Source organism: Nerophis ophidion, linkage group LG26 (assembly GCF_033978795.1).
Source record: "Nerophis ophidion isolate RoL-2023_Sa linkage group LG26, RoL_Noph_v1.0, whole genome shotgun sequence".
Taxonomy (NCBI): Eukaryota; Metazoa; Chordata; class Actinopteri; order Syngnathiformes; family Syngnathidae; genus Nerophis; species Nerophis ophidion.
In genome coordinates, this window is record NC_084636.1 from 22301612 (window position 1) to 22322100 (window position 20489).

The 20489-nt window shown below is 38.6% G+C and overlaps 1 protein-coding gene across 1 annotated transcript in view; it reads left to right on the forward strand.

Moving 5' to 3' along the window:
- The window catches only part of LOC133543577 (potassium/sodium hyperpolarization-activated cyclic nucleotide-gated channel 1-like), a 96130-nt gene that overhangs the window by 17039 nt on the left and 58602 nt on the right, over positions 1 to 20489 (forward strand). The window contains exon 4 of the mRNA XM_061888232.1: positions 17015 to 17176. Within this exon, the coding sequence (XP_061744216.1) occupies positions 17015 to 17176 (162 nt within the window). The remainder of the gene's footprint in view (positions 1 to 17014; positions 17177 to 20489) is intronic.

A 20489-nucleotide genomic window follows, 5' to 3' on the forward strand; every position in this document is an offset into this window, starting at 1 on the left:
CGTGGAAATAGTGTCAAAGCGCTTTGAGTACCTTGAAGGTAGAAGAGCGCTATACAGGTACAACCCATTTACCCTTTAATAATTTTGCAATGCTGCTGAAAATGATGGAAAGGGCCACTCTACACTTTGTGCACAATAATTAGGAAAGTGTTTTTAAGGATCAATTTTAATATTAAACAGTATTCGGTCAATCCAAAAGGTTAACCTCAACCTGAATGTTCAAGGAAGTGAAAGTCAGGTTTTGTCTTTCTTAAGGTTTTGGATTTATTTTAACAACAAATCTTAGTCCATCCATCCATCCATCTTCTTCCGCTTATCCGAGGTCGGGTCGCGGGGGCAACAGCCTAAGTAGGGAAACCCAGACTTCCCTCTCCCCAGCCACTTCGTCTAGCTCTTCCCGGGGGATCTCGAGGCGTTCCCAGGCCAGCCGGGAGACATAGTCTTCCCAACGTGTCCTGGGTCTTCCCCGTGGCCTCCTACCGGTTGGACGTGCCTTAAACACCTCCCAAGGAAGGCGTTCGGGTGGCATCCTGACCAGATGCCCGAACCACCTCATCTGGCTCCTCTCGATGTGGAGGAGCAGCGGCTTTACGTTGAGCTCCTCCCGGATGGCAGAGCTTCTCACCCTATCTCTAAGGGAGAGACCCGCCACCCGGCGGAGGAAACTCATTTCGGCCGCTTGTACCCGGGATCTTATCCTTTAGGTCATGACCCAAAGCTCATGACCACAGGTGAGGATGGGAACGTAGATCGACCGGTAATTTGAGAGCTTTGCCTTCCGGCTCAGTTCCTTCTTCACCACCAAGGATCGGTACAACGTCCGCATTACTGAAGACGCCGCACCGATCCGCCTGTCGATCTCACGGTCCACTCTTCCCTCACTCGTGAACAAGACTCCTAGGTACTTGAACTCCTCCACTTGGGGCAGGGTCTCCTCCCCAACCTGGAGATGGCACTCCACCCTTTTCTGGGTGAGAACCATGGACTCAGACTTGGAGGTGCTGATTTTCATTCCGGTTGCTTCACACTCGGCTTCAAACTGATCCAGTGAGAGCTGAAGATCCCGGTCAGATGAAGCCATCAGGACCACATCATCTGCAAACAGCAGAGACCCAATCCTGCGGTCACCAAACCGGAACCCCTCAACGCCTTGAGTGCACCTAGAAATTCTGTCCATAAAAGTTATGAACAGAATCGGTGACAAATCTTAGTGTACAATGAATATATTTTTGAGATACTTTACACCAGGGGTCTCAAACATGCGGCCCGCAAGACGTTATTATGCGGCCCGCGCTTTGATATGACAATTTAATGTAGGTGCGGCCCGCGTGTTTAATATGAACGGCGCTTCACAGCGTCATACTTGCCAACTTACCCAATTTTCCCGGGAGACCCCTAAATTTTAGGGCTCCAATTCTCTCAAAAGCCCCTGTCAATTTTTACCAGATCAACAATATTCAGTGAGTGCCATAATGGCACTGCCTTTGGTGCCACCTACACCCTGAACTGACAGCGTGCAAGCCCAATTGTATGGTGCATCTAACCATGTGAGACGCAGGTGTGTTATTGCAAGACATATTTGGTCAACAGCCATACAGGTCACACTGAGGGTGGCCGTAAAAAAAACTTTTAACACTGTTACAAATATGTGCCAGTCTGTGAACCCACACCAAACAAGACTGACAAACACATTTCGGGAGAACATCCGCATCGTAACACACCAGAACAATTACCCAGAATCCCATGCAGACCTAACTCCTCTGGGAATTAAGTTCATGAATCCAGATGGATCTCTATTACAATCCCCAAAGAGGGCACTTTAAGTTGATGATTACTTCTATGTGTAGAAATCTATTGAATCACTTGTTTATTTTTCAACAAGTTTTTCAGTTATTTTTATATCTTTTTTTCCAAATAGTTCAAGACCACTACAAATGAGCAATATTTTGCACTGTTATACAATTTAATAAATCAGAAACTGATGACTTAGTGCTGTATTTTACTTATTTATCTCTTTTTTTTCCAACCAAAAATGCTTTGCTCTGATTAGGGGGTACTTGAATTAAAAAAATGTTCACAGGGGGTACATCATTGAAAAAAGGTTGAGAACCACTGTTGTAGAGGACGTTAAAGGCAGTGCAGTCATGGCAGCCCTTAAAATGTCGGCCGGGTGAAAATCGGGAAAAATTCGGGAGAATGGTTGCACCCATAGATTGTCAGGAGATGCACTGAAATTCAGGAGTCTCCCGGAAAAATCGTGAGGGTTGGCAAGTATGTTGCTAGGGCGGGAAAGCCATTCATAGAGGGTGAATTCATTAAAAAGTGCATGTTAGATTTTTTTAAGAAATCTTTTCTTGCGGCCCAGCCTCACCCAGTTTCTGCATCCAGTGGCCCCCAGGTAAATTGAGTTTGAGACCCCTGCTTTACACTCTACATGCAAACTAAAGTGTATAGTGCACCCCTCCAATTCGTCATGATTCATGTGTCAGGTAAACGGTGACACGTTGGGCCATATGACTCACCTTCCTACTGTACGTACACCACAAACATAACAAAAGGTGTTTAAAATGTTTACATTAAAAGTATGCACTCCACTAACATGAACCACATGGGTGCTCAAAATGTTCAAAGTTATCACAAAAGTATTTTAAAAGTACGCACTCACTAACATGACCAATATTATATGTGGAAATGTCACCGTTTCTCCCCAAAATGTAGAACAATTGATTATGTACTTTCCTAGCCTGACCTACATTTGCGGCTGACATTACAATTTGTCAAAAAAATGAAGAACCTGTATGCCTTCCACTACCAGGACCCAAAAAAAAAAGTATGCAGTTTACAAAAATAGACTCCTTGAAAATATTACAATTTATCAAAAAATGTTGTCCATTACATGAACAACATAGGTGTCGAGATTGTTGCATATTTTCACAAAAATGCAAAAGAAAAACCCTATAAATACATCCCTACATGTCACTTCCTTTCTACAGGGATAGGACGCAAAAATGAAAGGTTCGCTTTTATTATTATTTTTTTACCATTGTGAAGTTTTTTTGACCAAGAAACAAAAATTGTTGAAAAAAGGTAAAAGTGCTGTAAGTCACTAAAAAAAGCAACTGCCGTTAACAAACCTCAGATAGCTGCTGCAAAACCTTTCGGTGTCATCTGAATCAAATAATTTTCTGGATACAGGACATGATGGGAAGCAAGACTTGATGCTAAAAAAAAATAAAAAATAAATGACAAGAGTAAGAATAGAACACAAAGCAGACCTGGAAAGAGTAACAGAATAACTTTAAGAAGATCAGAGAAAAGCAACAACAGAAGACAAAGAAGATCTGAGAAGTCTGCAGCGAAAATATAGAATGTCTGCAAAGTCAGAATAAGAAAACAAAAGACGATTGTCAGGAAATGCGTCAAGAAATGAGGATTCAAGCCCTATCATCGTGACAGGGCACTGGATTAAACCAAGATTCTATGCTAAAGCTGTGAATAAGTGAGAACCAGATGAAATAGATGTTGCCTCAGCACAACAGGAAGTGATCAACTTTCTGCAGTAATGGAAATTAAAATCAGCATTAATTCCATCAAAACATGCATTCCACTGAATGGAAGAAACCTCAACACTGCTCCATTCATCCTCATGAAACTCGTTAACAGGAAATCTCAAACGGCACTGCTGAAACAGGGAAAGAAACTGAAGGGAACAAATGTGAGCATCTCCCAAAATATAATGCTGAAAGTTCTGGGAACTTGGAGCGCCAACTGTAAAATCTACATCAAGCAGAATGGAGGACCAGAAGCCAGAGTACTTGTTGTCAATGACAGACAAATTTTAAAGTTGACACTGCTTCCACGACGACGATGATGATAACGGAGTCTGACGGAAAAAAAAACGCCTACATTCAACACCAACACTACTATGTTCCGAGAGACCACTAAACAAGAAGAACGACACTAAAATAGATTATTGAAACATCAAAGATTTTTGAACTGAAACACTTAAAGTTAAAGTACCAATGATTGTCTCAAACACACACACTAGGTGTGATGAAATGTTTCTCTGCATTTGACCCATCACCCTTCATCACCCCCTGGGAGGTGAGGAGAGCAGTGAGCAGCAGCTGTGGCCGCGCCCGGGAATCTTTTTGGTGATTTAACCCCCAATTCAAACCCTCTGCAACAAAGACCACAAAAATAAGATTTGGACAATGTTATGGATCCAGATACACCCCCCCACATCAATAATAATTGTTTATTATACAGATGAACAATATAATAGGAACATTAAATGTGACAACAAATTGTCAATTATTAATTTGTTTGTATGCAAATTATAACGCGAATCACTTTTTAGAACAATTCAACAAACCCTTCAAACTGATCGCTGTCACAGAAACATGGATTGATGATCAAAAAAAAAAGTAATAGATTTTGATCTGGAAGGATATGAACTCAATTACCTCAAAAGGAGTAGCTGTGTCCGTGATGAAGAACCCGAACTACAAAATGGTAAAAAAAAATTCATATTTGTTATAGATAATATTTTAGAAAGGCATAACCATTGAAATATGTCAGGAAAAAAGCAACAACATATTTGTCACTACTCATTTTTTTTTTTTCATATGTGGTACGACTTATTGAACCCTAATAAACAAAAGACCATTGATGACTTCATTGATACAACGTACAGCATCAGTTTATATAATGCCCCTTCATTATTTAATTTCATACTTCAGTTATTTATTATTTATGGATTCAAATTATGTACAAATTGAGAACAGGAAGTGAATACAGTCTTACTAATTGATATGAAATGGAAAAGGGGTAGGATTGAATAAGCTCTTATTTTTCTTACTTCTTGTCGGACATCCTGTACTAAGAAACTGGAAAAATGGGATGTATCATATGGTAACCGTATGTATGTTTGAAAAAAATTAAAATCATTATCCATAAACCACAATATTTACGTACACAGCTGACGGTGCTAAAAATAGTGACATTTCTGACAAAAATTTAAAATAAAGTAGCGACACTGGTTTACCAAAAATATTACAATTTGTCAGAAAAATGCAGAAAAAATATGCCCTAACATGATGAAGATACAGGCAGGTGCTAAAAATCACTAGTTGTGGGCGGCATAGCTCGGTTGGTAGAGTGGCCGTGTCAGCAACTTGAGGGTTGCAGGTTCGATTCCCGCTTCAATCATCCTAGTTACTGCCGTTGTGTCCTTGGGCAAGACACTTTACCCACCTGCTCCCAGTGCCACCCACACTGGTTTAAATGTAAGAATTAGATATTGGGTTTCACTATGTAAAGCGCTTCAAGTCACTAGAGAAAAGCGCTATATAAATATTATTCACTTCACTTCACTTATCACAAATATGCAAAAAAACGTGTTAGCCCTGCTGCAATGAGGTGGCGACTTGTCCAGGGTGTAGCCCGCCTTCCGCCCGAATCCAGCTGAGATAGGCACCCGTGACCCCGAACGAGACAAGCGGTAGAAAATGGATGGATACGCAAAAAAACCTAAACTCCATTTACACGACTGACAGAGTGCTAAAGTAGTAAAAAAATTTCAAAAAAGTCCCCCCCAAAAAATGAAGAATGGTGACATGGGTTTTTGTCGGAAAATTGCAGAAAAAGTATGCCCATCACTAACATGACGAAAATACAAACGGGTGCTAAAAATCACTATTTGTCACAAATATGCAAAAAAAAACTCAATTCCATTTACATGGCTGACAGAGAGCTAAAGTAGTAAAATGTGTCCAAAAGTACCAAAAAAAAAAAAGAATGGTGACACCATTTGTCGGAAAAAATGCAGACAAAGTATGCCCACGAACATAACCCACAGCGTGATAAAAATTTTACACTTTCTTGCAAAAGTGTAAAAAAAAGTATGCACTCCATCGCTGAGGTCCACATAGTGCTGAAAATTTTACAATTAGTTACAAAAATAAAAAAACAACTATGAACTCCTCATACATGGCTGACAGTGCTAAAGAAAATAGTAAAATATGTCAAAGAAAAAAAATATAAGGAAAAAATAAAATAAGAAAAGTGACAAGGTTTACAGAAAATTTTACAATTTGTCAGGAAAATGCAGTAAAAGTATGCCCTCCACAAACATGACCAACATACAGTAGAGTATTACAAGTTGTCGCAAAAATATAAAAAAGTATACACTTGACTCTACAAAAATGGCCCACGGGGGTGCTCCTTCGTTATTTGTTTACTTTATTAGTTCCCGAGTGGAAATTCAGATTTTCAGCACAATCCCATTCAAGAGCAGACATACATTACAGGGAGACAGAACCGGAACGCTGACGGCTCAGCCAACTTCCGGTTCCCCTTAGAGAAGTGGGGAAAAGGTAAACGCTGTTGGAGTGAAGGGGGTTAGTAAAAAAAAAAAAAAAAAAATGGTTGTGTCCTGGAGACGGGGGTTCAAACTGAGGCCAGAAAAAAAACCCCGCAATAACCATAATCTCACATGTAACATAGAATCCACAAAACTTGCAACATAGGGGAGGGAGTGGGGGCTACGGTGGCAGGCTGCTGCTATCTAAAGCGCCGCTCAGCTGTCCATCACCCCTAAGGGATTCAAGCGGTGGTCAAGGCGTGTTATTTTTTTTGGGCCTGGAGTCACTCTGCAGGCGTTACCAGCAAAGTTCAACTCCCATGTGTTGTTGAAGGAATGGAGGGTTGTCAGAGCATCCATCACTGAGGTGTCCTCGGGGGATGTTTTCAGAAGAACCTCCGTCTGTTATGAGCAGCGTCAAGGCCATTTGAGGGATTGGAAACGTAGATAAAGATTGTTATTTTCCAAGCGAGCAGACATTTAATGGCTTGTCTGATGCTGGCTCACAAGTTGATACATTTTTGCATTCCAGTAAGCCTCTCGGTGATGTGATCCAACTCAGGATTCAGTTCAGAAATCGCCACAGTCTGTGTTCCCACAGCTCGACCCATGCTCTATTGTGACGGGCAGCCTTTGGGCAATGCCCAGCCCAATCCGGACATGCCCTGCGATCATGGTTCCAAATAAGTAGATATCTTCCATATCCGGGGGTGTATATTGTAGCGTCCCGGAAGAGTTTGTGCTGCAAGGGGGTTCTGGGTATTTGTTCTGTTGTGTTTATGTTGTGTTACGGTGAGGATGTTCTCCTGAAATGTTTGTTAGTCTTGTTTGGTGTGGGTTCACAGTGTGGCGCATATTTGTAACAGTGTTAAAGTTGTTTATACGGCCACCCTCAGTGTGACCTGTATGGCTATTGACTATACTTGGTCTCAAAAGCCGTAGATTGGGCCGGCACGCAAAGGCAGTGCCTTTTAGGTTTATTGGCGCTCTGTACTTCTCCCTACGTCCGTGTACACAGGGGCGTTTTAAAAAGTCATACATTTTACTTTTGATACAGATAATTTTGAAACCGATACCGATAATTTCCGATAATTACATTTTAAAGCATATATCGACAGCCCGATATTATCGGACATCTGTATTCTCAATTCCTCGTACCCCGCAGCAATTGTTCCGTCAGGAAAGCCAGGCTCCAGACTTTTTCCCCAGCATTTTAGCGGTAGACATGTTTGCCAATCAAAGCCTTGTGTGTGTTCGTCTCTCGCTTCAAACGGGAAGAAATACGTCTTACTATGTGTGTCGCTCTCAGCACCTAAGCGGGTTTTTTTTCACAGTGGAATGAACTGAACAGAGTGACCCCTCTTTTCAGTCATTCACAATCTTTGTCTCTGCGGAGACTAGAGCAGGGCGCTGCCGCCAACATAATCACAGTACAAAGAGCCTCGCGACTCGCCAGTGGAAAGTGCTGCTACGTAACACAAATTAGGAGGGAAAAATATGTTTACAAAGCCAAATGTCCTGCTTTGGGAATATTTTTGCTTCAAATCGGATGGGCAATATGAGCCCATCAACACTGATGGATGAACTAGTGAAAATGCTGTGATCACGTGATGACAAACAAAATGACAATGTCCAACCTCATTTTTCCAACTTGAAAACAAAAATGCACTTTAAGATGTTCAAATTTGTTAGTTCACAGAATTTAGTCAATTTTATATTTTGTCTGTTAATTTATTTAGGACAAAGTTAATTACCTTCCAATTACAGTGCAATGGTGAACATTTTTTACATTAATGGGAAATGAAAGTTTATATCCTTTCACTTGCATTATTAGTAGAGATGTCCGATAATGTTTTTTTTTGTCCAACTCTTAATTACCGATTCCGATATCAACCGGTGCCGATATATCCAGTCGTGGAAATAACACATTATTACGCCTAATTTTGTTGTGGTGCTCCACTGGATGCATTAAACAATCTAACAAGGTTTTCCAAAATTAATCAACTCAAGTTATGGAAAAAAATGCCAACATGGCACTGCCATACTTATTATTTAAGTCACAAAGTGCAGTTTTTTTCTTAACATGCCTCAAAACAGCAGCTTGGAATTTGGGACATGCTCTCCCTGAGAGAGCATTAGGAGGTTGAGGTGGGCGGGGTTGAGATGGAGAGGGCGCCGGGGATTAGCGGGGGTGTACATTGTAGCGTACCGGAAGAGTTAGTGCCGTAGTGCAGCAAGGGGTTCTGGGTATTTGTTCTGTTGTTTATGATGTGTTACGGTGCGAATGTTCTCCTGAAATGTTTTGTCATTTTTGTTTGGTGTGGGTTCACAGTGTGGCGCATATTTGTAACAGTGTTAAAGTTGTTTATACGGCCATCCTCAGTGTGACCTGTATGGCTCTTGACCAAGTATGCCTTGCATTTACGTGTGTGTGTGAAAAGCCGTAGATATGTGACTGGGCCGGCACGCAACGGAAGTGCCTTTAAGGTTTATTGGCGCTTTGTACTTCTCCCTATGTCCGTGTACACAGCGGCGTTTTAAAAAGTCATAAATTTTACTTTTTTAAACCGATACCGATCATTTTGAAACGATACCGATAATTTCCGATACCACATTTTAAAGCATTTATCGGACATCCCTAATTATTAGTATATATTATGGTTACATTACATTAGTATCTAAAATACAACAATATTTTGCTCAAAGCGGTATTAATGACATACTCGCACAAAAAAATCCTAAAAATAAAAATAAAGTAATTCACACAAAAACTTGAGTTTACACTTTTTATGTTTCCCACTAAAAGACAAGTCAAACAATATGAAAATATCTGCTTTTTATCTTATTAAACTTGTCTATCTCATCTGAGCCATCATCATCTGATGTGAGCCATGTAGTTGTGTGCACTGCAGACAGTAATACAGTTTCTCCCTGAGCTCAAATTACTGCTCAGTAATCAAAAGAGCTGCTTGCATACATGTTATTGATTTGAGTTTAAGAGCATAATGCAGCCAAAATAAAAATAATATTGTTAAAGTAAATGATTGCATATGGCTCTGCGTGGCACCTTAAGACATGTAGTATACAGTATGTATGAAATATAAACATTGCAAATTTAATTGGAATTGCAATTTTGGTGAGGAAAAATAGCAATTGTTTTTTCTCAAAATCGTGAAGCCCTAAACTCAACTAACATGAAAATAGTGACATAAGTATGTGTGAATGGGTGAATGTCTTCGGTAATGTAAAGCACTTTGGGTATCATTCGAGGTACAGTAAATGCTATATAAGTGAGTGCTGAAAATATGACATTATATTATATATATCGTATATAAAAGAGCAAACCAAAGTATGAAAAAATTGGGGAAAAAAAAGAGCATGCACTTCACAATCATGGCTTTTTGGTTGGTAGGTTTATTCTTTTTGATCATTTATTGTACCTGCTCCTCGTTTGTATTGTGTTGTAGTTAGGGCTGGGCGATATATCGATATAGTCGATATATTGCGGGTTTGTCTCTGTGAGATATAGAAAATGATTATATCGTGATATTTGAGTATACGTTCTCACGCAGTTGCTTTTAGCTGCGGACATTACACTGCATTCTTTTTTTTCCACTCTTTCTTGTCCCTCCTTCTCCCAGGGACTTAAAACAAGCGCACCATCTTACATACGTCACATACTGACCCGTCATACGCCCTCGCAGAGCAGAGAGGTAGCAGACCGAGTAACATTAGCTGTGATGCAAGCGGAGTGGTGCGAGTGGTAATACGAGATAAAGAAGGTGCAAATCTGGTAACACATGAAGGAATAATTAATTCCCAAGAAAAACAGCACAGGGTCCATTGTCTGTTAAGCAATGGCAGCTAAGATTAATCTGAGAGCCAGATGCATCCATCAAAAGAGCCACATCTGGAATGAAGAGTGCTTGAAACTCTGCATGTCAACATCTCCATCTGGTGCCATACCTACAAAAGGCCAAAGCAACCATTTCCACATCAACACCATATGAAAAAATTAGTCAACAACAAAAGGAGGCAACGTCCGCAGGAACCTACCGCATAGCGAAGCACATAATCCATTTGATTTCCTATTATGCAGCTCATTTTTGACAGTTATTGAAATATCTTGTGTGACATCATGCACAAAAGTGCACTTTATTTATTATTTTAAACAATTGTAGTGGCGTTCTGTACAAAAAGTGCACTTTAATTTAGTGTTGTTTTGATATGTCATCTTGATGACATCATGCACAAAACTGCTTGTTTTAAAATGTCTCTGACAATTTTGCACTTTGTGTTTTGAAATGACATGAATGTTTGTGCCACTGCTTAAAAACTGTTTAATAAATACAATTTTGGTAATTCACTTAATTGTGGTTTCCCTCTATGCATGAAAGTTTAAAATGAGCATTAATGTAGTATGAACAAGAATGTTTTTATGTAGACACATAGAATCCACATACTGCTGTGATTATATGCATCAGGTGTTTATTCAAGGCTAAGGCAAAATATTGACATATATATATCGTGTATCGTGACATGGCTTGAAAATATCGAGATATTAAAAAAGGCCCAGCCCTAGTTGTAGTTCTCTGTCATGAAAAGCTAACAGACATCAGTCAAATTGGAAGTGAATGAGGCGGGAAGCCATATTTATTTACTCCTCCAGTACATTACTGCTTCGTTATGCTACATAAACACAATTAAACTTAACACGCTGTGTGTTTGTGTGTGTGTGTGTGTGTGTGTGTGTGTGTGCGCGTGCGTGCGTGCGTGCTTTGGTTAAACATAAACACACACTAACTGAGCTGAATGATTGAAAACAACCGCAGCTCTTTTGATTACTGTGCAGTAATTTGAGCTCAGGGAGAAACTCTATTACTGTCTGCAGCGCACACAACAACTACATGGATCACATCAGATTACGATGGCTCAGATGAGATAAAAAGCAGGTATTTTCATAATGTGTGACTTGTCTTCTTTTAATTGGAAACATAAAAAGTGTAAACACGCTTTTGTGTGAATTACAACTTTATTTTTTATTGTTAGGCTTTTTTTGTCTGAGTGTGGCATTAATACCCCATTGAGCAAAATATTGTTGCATTTCAGATACTAGCAAAAAAGTTAATACAATGGACATAAATCCTTTAGTTGGACAGTTCTATTGTGCTGACTTGGTACATTTGGCCACTAACAACAGGCACAAGACATTGATACAACGTTGATTATGCTTACATGTCCTTTAAAACTGACTTTGAACCAACGTTTCAAAATAGTTGTATTTGTAAATTGAGACAATGTTGATGTCCAACGTTGGATCCACGTTGTGGGTTGGGAAATGACCAAACTTCAATGGCCAAATCAACGTCACAACTTAAAATTGAATACAAGTCATCAAAAAGTATGTTGTTTCAACGTTGTATTTGTGTTGTAGCCATACTTACCAACCCTCTTAATTTTCCCGGGAGACTCTCGAATTTCAGTGCCTCTCCCAAAAATCTCCTGGGGCAAACATTCTCCCGATTTCCACCCGGACAATAATATTGTGGGCGTGCCTTTAAAGGCACTGCCTTTAGCGTCCTCCACAACCTGTTGTAACGTCCGCTTTTCCTCCATGCATATAGCACGCCGACCCAGTCACATTACATATGCGACTCACATAAGTGAATGCAATTCATACTTGATCAATAGCCATACAGGTCACACTGAGGGTGGCCGTATAAACAACTTTAACACAGTTACAAATATGCGCCACACTGTGAACCCACACCAAACAAAAATGAAAAACACATTTCGGTAGAACATCCGCACCGCAACATAACATAAACACAACAGACCAAATACCCGTAACCCTTTGCAGCACTAACTATTCTGGTATGTTACAATATACACCACCGTTACCACCAAACCTCACCCAATCTCCCGAATTCGCAGGTCTCAAGGTTGGCAAGTATGGTTGTAGCATATTGACCAAATTTCAATTGTCAAATCAACATCAGAACCCAACATTGATTAAAAGTTGTCAAAAAGCATGTTGTTTCAACGTTATGTTTGAGTTGCTCACCGTCAGGACCTAATTTAGCAAGTCTTGTGCCTGCTGTGATAGATGTAAGATAACGGTTTCATCATGATCATTGCCTTTTATTTGCTGATTGGCTGGAGGAAGTCACATGCTTTTGCTTTGATTGATTGATTGATTGAAACTTTTATTAGTAGATTGCACAGTACAGTACATATTCCGTACAATTGACCACTAAATGGTAACACCCGAATAAGTTTTTCAACTTGTTTAAGTCGGGGTCCACGTTAATCAATTCATGGTAATTCATGCTGCCTTGTAGTGATCAGTGGCGGGTTGTGCTTTTCCCATTTAGGCCTTCAGTGATGTCCGACTTCAAAGATACCTCTCAAAATACCATAATTGATGTCACCACATGACCATTGCTGGAAGAATACTATACGGCGTGGCGCAGTGGGGAGAGTGGCCGTGCGCAACCCGAGCGTCCCTGGTTCAATTCCCACCTAGTACCAACCTCGTCACGTCCGTTGTGTCCTGAGCAAGACACTTCACCCTTGCTCCTGATGGGTGCTGGTTGGCGCCTTGCATGGCAGCTCCCTCCGTCAGTGTGTGAATGTGTGTGTGAATGGGTAAATGTGGAAGTAGTGTCAAAGCGCTTTGAGTACCTTGAAGGTAGAAAAGCGCTATAAAAGTACAACCCATTTATCATTTATACAGGAACACATTTACGCACTACTGCGCATTGAAACACCTCAACGGTGTACCAAATGGGTTGTTTTCTGGCGCATTTAAAAATAAATAAACCATCAGTCAGCAATTAAAACATATCATATGTGGTACTGTCAACATTTAAATTGCAAAAAAACATATTCAACATGAAAAAAAAATAATTTAAACTCACCCATTCGACACTGTATAAGCCAGTGGTACTCCTCGTAGTCGGTTGGTCCGAGTGGTCAGGAACAGCTGAGCTAACTTTTGGGGTTGGCCGACATCGTCCCACAAGATGTAGTTTCTCTTTAAATATCCTTTTTGAAAATGGCCTTGCAAATACATATCTGCCGCCTAATCAACATTTGATTAGGTTGCGGTGCAACACTTCCTTCTTCCTGCTAAATTGCAACTTGTGAATGGTTACTCACTTTGGGATGACAAGTGAGTATCCAATCAGTCTCGTTAACATCAGGCTACATAGGCTACTGTCAACAACTTCTGATCTGATTGGTTATCGCAACTGTCTATCAACTGAATGTGTTTTCAAATTCATCCACTAATGGTCTCGATGAGTATCCAATCACAGGACGCGTTAATGTCAAGTTCAACGTGAGTCCAGCTGGAAGGCCATACTGACAACAGCTTGTGATTTGATTGGCTATCGCATTTGTCTATCCACTGTATGTGTCCGTTCACTTACAGTGTGCAGACGCCCGCATTGTTGATTCTGAAGGCCCCGGGCAGATTTGGTACAGCATGGCAATATGAGCTAGTTGAATTCTGATTGGATACAAAGTAAAACTAAAAACAACAGCACTGGAAGGAGCATGACATGACTTGAAGAGAATATGAATACTTTTAGATATTTAGGAAAAGTAAATAAAACAATATTTTAATCTTTATTTATATCATGACTTCTGGTTATGTTAGGCCAGCAGAGAAGCCTTGCTGGCACACCACTGGTCGTGATTCTGTATGTGTTGTGTTACGCAACCAGGTACAGATCGAAGGTCTTTTCTCATCATTAAACAAGTCTGGATGGTGTTGCCTCTCTTTAGAATAACTAAGTTACGTTAATATTTCACATTTTTGTGATAGAGCGTCGTTTGTCTATGTGTGTGTTTGTTGTGTGCCTGAGCAGAGGCAGTGATGATAAGCATTGTCGGGAATAAGCAGAGCAATTTCCTGAAACAGAAAGGCTCTTTCCTCACCGGAGGGGCGTGTGTGTGTGTGTGCCTTCACATCACAAGGGAGGATCTACCTTCCTATTACAGCTCCTGGTCCTTATAGTACAATCTGAACCATTTTCTGTTTATTTCCACAAGCTGATATTGTAATAAATAAATAGACTGACAGTTCACATTTACCTGCCTTTTTTTTGTTTTGTTTTGATTGACTTTACACATATTTAATATTGTTACAAAAAAGGCAACTTTCTTATTCAAAGTAAAATGATAACAATTTGAATTAATGACCAAAGACATGCACCTGGGGATAGGTTGATTGGCAACACTAAATTGGGCCTAGAGTGTGAATGTGAGTGTGAATGTTGTCTGTCTATCTGTGTTGGCCCTGCGATAAGGTGGCGACTTGTCCAGGGTGTACCCCGCCTTCCGCCCGATTGTAGCTGAGATAGGCGCCAGCGCCCCCCGCGACCCCAAAAGGGAATAAGCGGTAGAAAATGGATGGATGGATGGAACAATTTCATTAATTACTACAGGCTGTAATAGTAATAAACAAAATATTTTTTATTATTAACTATAACTGACAGTCAATACACATTTTGTATAATGATAAAACACATGAAATAAAAAAATACATTTTTGGTTTATTTCCTTTAATATTTAAATTAATAAATATGACAAACTACCTGACCAAATACAATATTTCAGATAATATTTCATACCATGATCAGTCTTTTTACTATTTCTGTCATTTTTGTGTGTGTGATTGTTTTGGACGGAATTTGCGGGAGCTTTTCCAACTGCAATGTTTCGAAGTTTACTTTTTTGCCAAAAACATTTAATTTATTTGTGATTTTTTTAATCTTTAGTTTTCCTTGGAAACTTAACCTAAAAAAAGCACAGGATTTCCAAAACAATTGAAAAACAAAGTTTTGACGATATATTATTTGTTTTAACATTTTTTTATTTAGTAGACACTAGATGGCAATGAATGCATACTCAAAACATATTTTCATATTAATGCATTGTTTGAAATTATTAATAAAAGTAATTGTTATAATTCCAAAACCAGTGAAGTTGGCACATTGTGTAATTCGTAAATAAAAACGAATACAATGACTTCCAAAACCCTTTTTAAACTCATATTCAATTGAATAGACTGCAAAGACAAGATATTTAATGTTAGAACTGAGAAACCAAAATTTTTTTTATCAAATAATCATTAAATTACAATTTAATGGCAGCGAAACATTGCAAAAAAGTTTGTACTGGGGCATTTTTACCACTGTGTTACATGACCTTTCATTTTAACAACACTCAGTAAACGTTTGGGAACTGAGGAGACCAATTTTTGAAGCTTTTTAGGTGGAATTCTTTCCCATTCTTGCTTGATGAACAACTTAAGTTATTCAACAGTCCAGGGACTCCATTGTCGTATTTTACGCTTTATAATGCGCCACACATTTTCAATGGGAGACAGGTCTGGACTACAGGCAGGCCAGTCTAGTACCCGCACTCTTTTACTATGCAGCCACGCTAGCATTGTTTTGCTGAAATAAGCAGGGGCGCCCGTGATAACGTTGCTTGGATGGCAACATACGTTGTTCCAAAACCTGTACCTTTCAGCATTATGGTGCTTTCACAGATGTGTAAGTCCAAGCCGTAGGCATTAATACACCCCCATACCATCACAGATATAACAATCCGAATGGTCCTTCTCCCCTTTGGTCTGGAGAACACAATGTCCACAGTTTCCAAAATTTTTTTTAAATGTTAAATCGTCAGACCAGAAAACACTTTTTCACTTTGCATCAGTCCATCTTAGATGAGCTCGGGCCCAGCGAAGCCGGTGGCGTTTCTGGGTGTTGTTGATAAATGGTTTTCGCTTTGCATAGTACAGTTTTAACTTGCACTTACAGATGTAGCGACAAACTTTAGTTACTGATAGTGACAAGTGTTCCTGAGCCCATGTGGTGATAACCTTTACACACTGATGTCGCTTTTTGATGCAGTACCGCCTGAGGGATTGAAGGTCTATAATAACATCGCTTAAGTGCCGTGATTTCTCCAGATTTTCTGAACCTTTTGATGATATTACGGGCTGTAGATTGTGAAATCCCTAAATTCCCTTTTTAACAAGTATATTTTTGGTCACTGTAACATTACCCACAGTATAAACAGTAACACTGTGTTTGAAAATAGGAACATTTCTATGAGTGATAGAAACGACAGAATAAGAAGATTCTGTCTTAATTGTTTATTTTGGCGTCGTCTACGGCTGACAGTAGTCCGATTGGGACAACTTCCATTGAAAGCTGATAAACATGAATAACGACTCTAGTCACGCCATTACAATATGTAATTAGGTGATTATTTGGCGTACCACCAAATGGTACCACCGTTTTTGCTGTAAATAATATTAAAATAAACATATATATGTTATTATTTTAGATAGTATTTCACATTTTAATCAATGATGGAACATAAATTTAAATTATTTTCAAACTTTAAATTTGTTTATGTAATTAGGGCACCATAAGCCCTCCATACAATACACAAAAGACAACCCTCAGAATCATCCATCCATCCATTTTTTTAATACCGCTTATCTTCACTACTGTCGCGGTCCTCAAAAAAATATTAAATTAAATAAAATCATTGATCAATAATTAATGGACTTTTTAACTGAATGCTAACCTCCTCAATAATTTTTTATTTTTTTCCCCCATTCAGATCTTCCACATGACCTATGACCTGGCCAGCGCTGTGATGCGAATATTCAACCTGATTGGGATGATGCTGCTGCTGTGTCACTGGGATGGCTGTTTGCAGTTTTTGGTGCCAATGCTGCAGGACTTCCCCTCGGACTGCTGGGTGTCCCTCAACAAGATGGTGGTGAGTAAACACACTTTCATGCCGTTTTTTTCATGCACGGAACAATGAATTCCTTATGAAACTTGAATATTAATATTCAGGTAAATAACAATCATTCCTGAGGTATCACAGGCTAAAATATAAGTTAATAAGTATTGCACCCTAACATCATTTATTCGTGTCTATGAATAAATGCAGAATGATAAGTATATGAGTTTAAATTAGGCTCATGGCTGCACTAATTTGGTCCAACAAGAGACTTTGGCAGAGTTAACGAGCACTCTCCAATGAATAGTAGAAAGTGCTTGTTTTTTTGCGTCTGCCTCCAAATTCTAATTGGGACATTTTTTTTTACCCCTTCAAATATTCACACACACACACACCGACTTAGTAGCACATTGGCTGCCATTCATGCTGTTGCTGCCATCGTATATTTTTATTGCAAAAACTGCTTGTTACATCATCTCCAAAAGTTTGAACACCCCCGTGCATGTCGCCTTCAACTAAAGCTCAGTTCAGCAAGTATAGAACGATGTTTGTGCACCACTTTTAATTTATATTCAAATCAGAGGGCATACTTTCACCACAAGATAGTTATTAGTACAGTAGTACAGGAGTTAGATTTGTTTCAAATATTCTGACATTTATTATAACATTGTTGTATGCTCACTATGCTACAACCTGTCAAAAAAACTAAACAATTATCCTTGTTTTTTTCTTCTGACTCTTTCATAAAAATACAATAATTTCATGCTTTTCATATATAAAGTATATGATTACTGTTTCACATTTTTATTTTTCACTAGTCACAACTTACAACATGGCATTTTATAAATACAGTATAAAACAATCAAGAAAATAGTCATAAAATAAAATATTGTTAATACGTAATAGGGTAAATGTCTGAAATACGAATAATTAATGATATATTTTTGTAATATCTTCTTTAAAAACACTTACCTTTTTTTCAAATACTTTAATATCTATTCTTGCTCTAATAAAATAGACATTATGTTTATTTTTTCTATATGATCCTACTTTGTGGCAATCACGATTATTATTATTATTCTATATTGGTGCGAATCCACAATTATTTTTTTTACTTCTGTTATTGTACATATGTAAGTTTATTTTTTACAATAAAAAAAAAATCAGAATAATTACTTTCCAAAATTTTGATAGATTTTTATGGATTACTCGCATGCATACTTAAAATTTGCTTAATTAAAAGACCCCAATATTTTTACACAAATGCAAATTTATTGTCTGAATGTCATCCAGGAACTTTTTTAAACGTTTTACTTAAATTCATCGCCATATAATAAAATATTGTTAATTCTTAATAGTGTGAATGTCTGAAATACGAATAATTAATTATTTATTTTATTAATATCTTCTTTAAAAACACTTACCTTTTTTTAAAAATAATATTTTAATATATTTTCTGGCTCTATTGAAATACACAATGTTTTGTTTATTTTTTTAATATTTTCCTACTTTGTGGCAATCACAAATATTATCATTATTCTTATTAGTGCGAATCCACAATTATTATTTAATTCTGTTATTATATATAAGTTTATTTTTTATGATAAAAAAAAAATCAGAATAATTAAATTCCAAAAATGTGATTGATTTTTATGGATAACTCGCTTTTACTTCTGTTATTATATATAAGTTTATTTTTTATAATTAAAAAAAAATCTAAATAGTTACATTCCAAATTTTGATTGATTTTTATGGATCACTCGCTTGCATACTTAAAATTTGCTTAATTAACGACCCCAATTTTTTACACAAATGCAATTTTATTGTCAGAATGTCATCCAGGAACGTTTTCTAACCGTTTTACTTAAAGGCATGTAATTTATTTTCAAAAAACTTTTTATCAAACAGTTTTATCAAAAGCCCAACAGTCAGAGTCTCCTCACTCATGTTTTGTTCTGACGTATGCATTGCTCTGATCACTGATTGTATAGCGCTTAAGGTAAATGAACGGTCAAAATAAATTGCATGATCAATCTGTGTACATGATTATTGCCATACATTTTTGTGTATAATCACATTAGTTAACTTGTTAATCTTGACAGCCCTTATGTATATCGTGTATTAACCGTATTAATCCTAGTTTTTCCTCAAAACTCGACAGTGTGCCTTGTAACCCGGTGCGCCTAATGTACGGAATAATTCTGGTTTTGCTTACCGACCTTGAAGCCATTTTTTTTTGGTACATGGTGAAATAATAAGTGTGGCCAGTAGATGGCAGTCAAACACAAGAGATACATGTAGACTGCACTATGATGGCAATATGACTCAAGTAAACACAGACATTTTATATGTTCCATTAAACATCTATAACATCACACATGGTGCTCAAAACTCTATCAAAATGTTTTAGTACGACTTTGGTAAGCTATGAAGCCGCACCGCTTGATGTGCTTTAACATACGAGTATTATTATGGTGTGTGTATAGGGTAAGACATTATCTGGCGTTTTGTTTCGCAATATTATGCAAGGCGGCATGGCGTAGTGGGTAGAGCGGCCGTGCCAGAAACCTGAGGGTTGCAGGTTGGCTTCCCACCTATTGACATCCAAAATCGCTGCCGTTGTGTCCTTGGGAAGGACACTTCACCCTTGCCCCGGTGCCGCTCACACTGGTGAATGAATGATGAATGAATGATAGGTGGTTGTCGGAGTGGCCGTCGGCGCAAACTGGCAGCCACGCTTCCGTCAGTCTACCCCAGGGCAGCTGTGGCTACATATGTAGCTTACCACCACCAGGTGTGAATGAATGATGGGTTCCCACTTCTCTGTGAGGGCTTTGAGTATCTAACAATAGAAAAGCGCCACCTTCCGCCCGATTGTAGCTGAAATAGGCGCCAGCGCCCCCCGCGACCCTGAAAGGGAATAAGCGGTTGAAAATGGATGGATGGATTTAAATATAATCCATTATTATTATTATTATGGGACATTAATCTTCCGCTGTTGCCATTTCTAACATAAAGTAGTGTAAAGTTCTTACTAATATCTGTCAGTAAACTCGCCATGAAAGGGCTAAAACATACCGGTGTAGTGAGTTTACTTTATTCACCCAAGGAACATTAGTTATGAGAAAGTTCTGGTCGGACGGTTTTACCCGGGACACATTTATTGTTGTTTCCGAATGAGGAGATGCTGCTCCGTTATTGATTTAAGAAACGTCTAATAGTCATTAAAACAGTTATCTCCATCTTTTCACACTTTTTCACTCCCGTCCTTGCACGCTACACCGCTACAACAAAGAAGACGGGGAGAAGACGCTGTAGAAGGTGAGCCACGTAAGCCACACAAAAC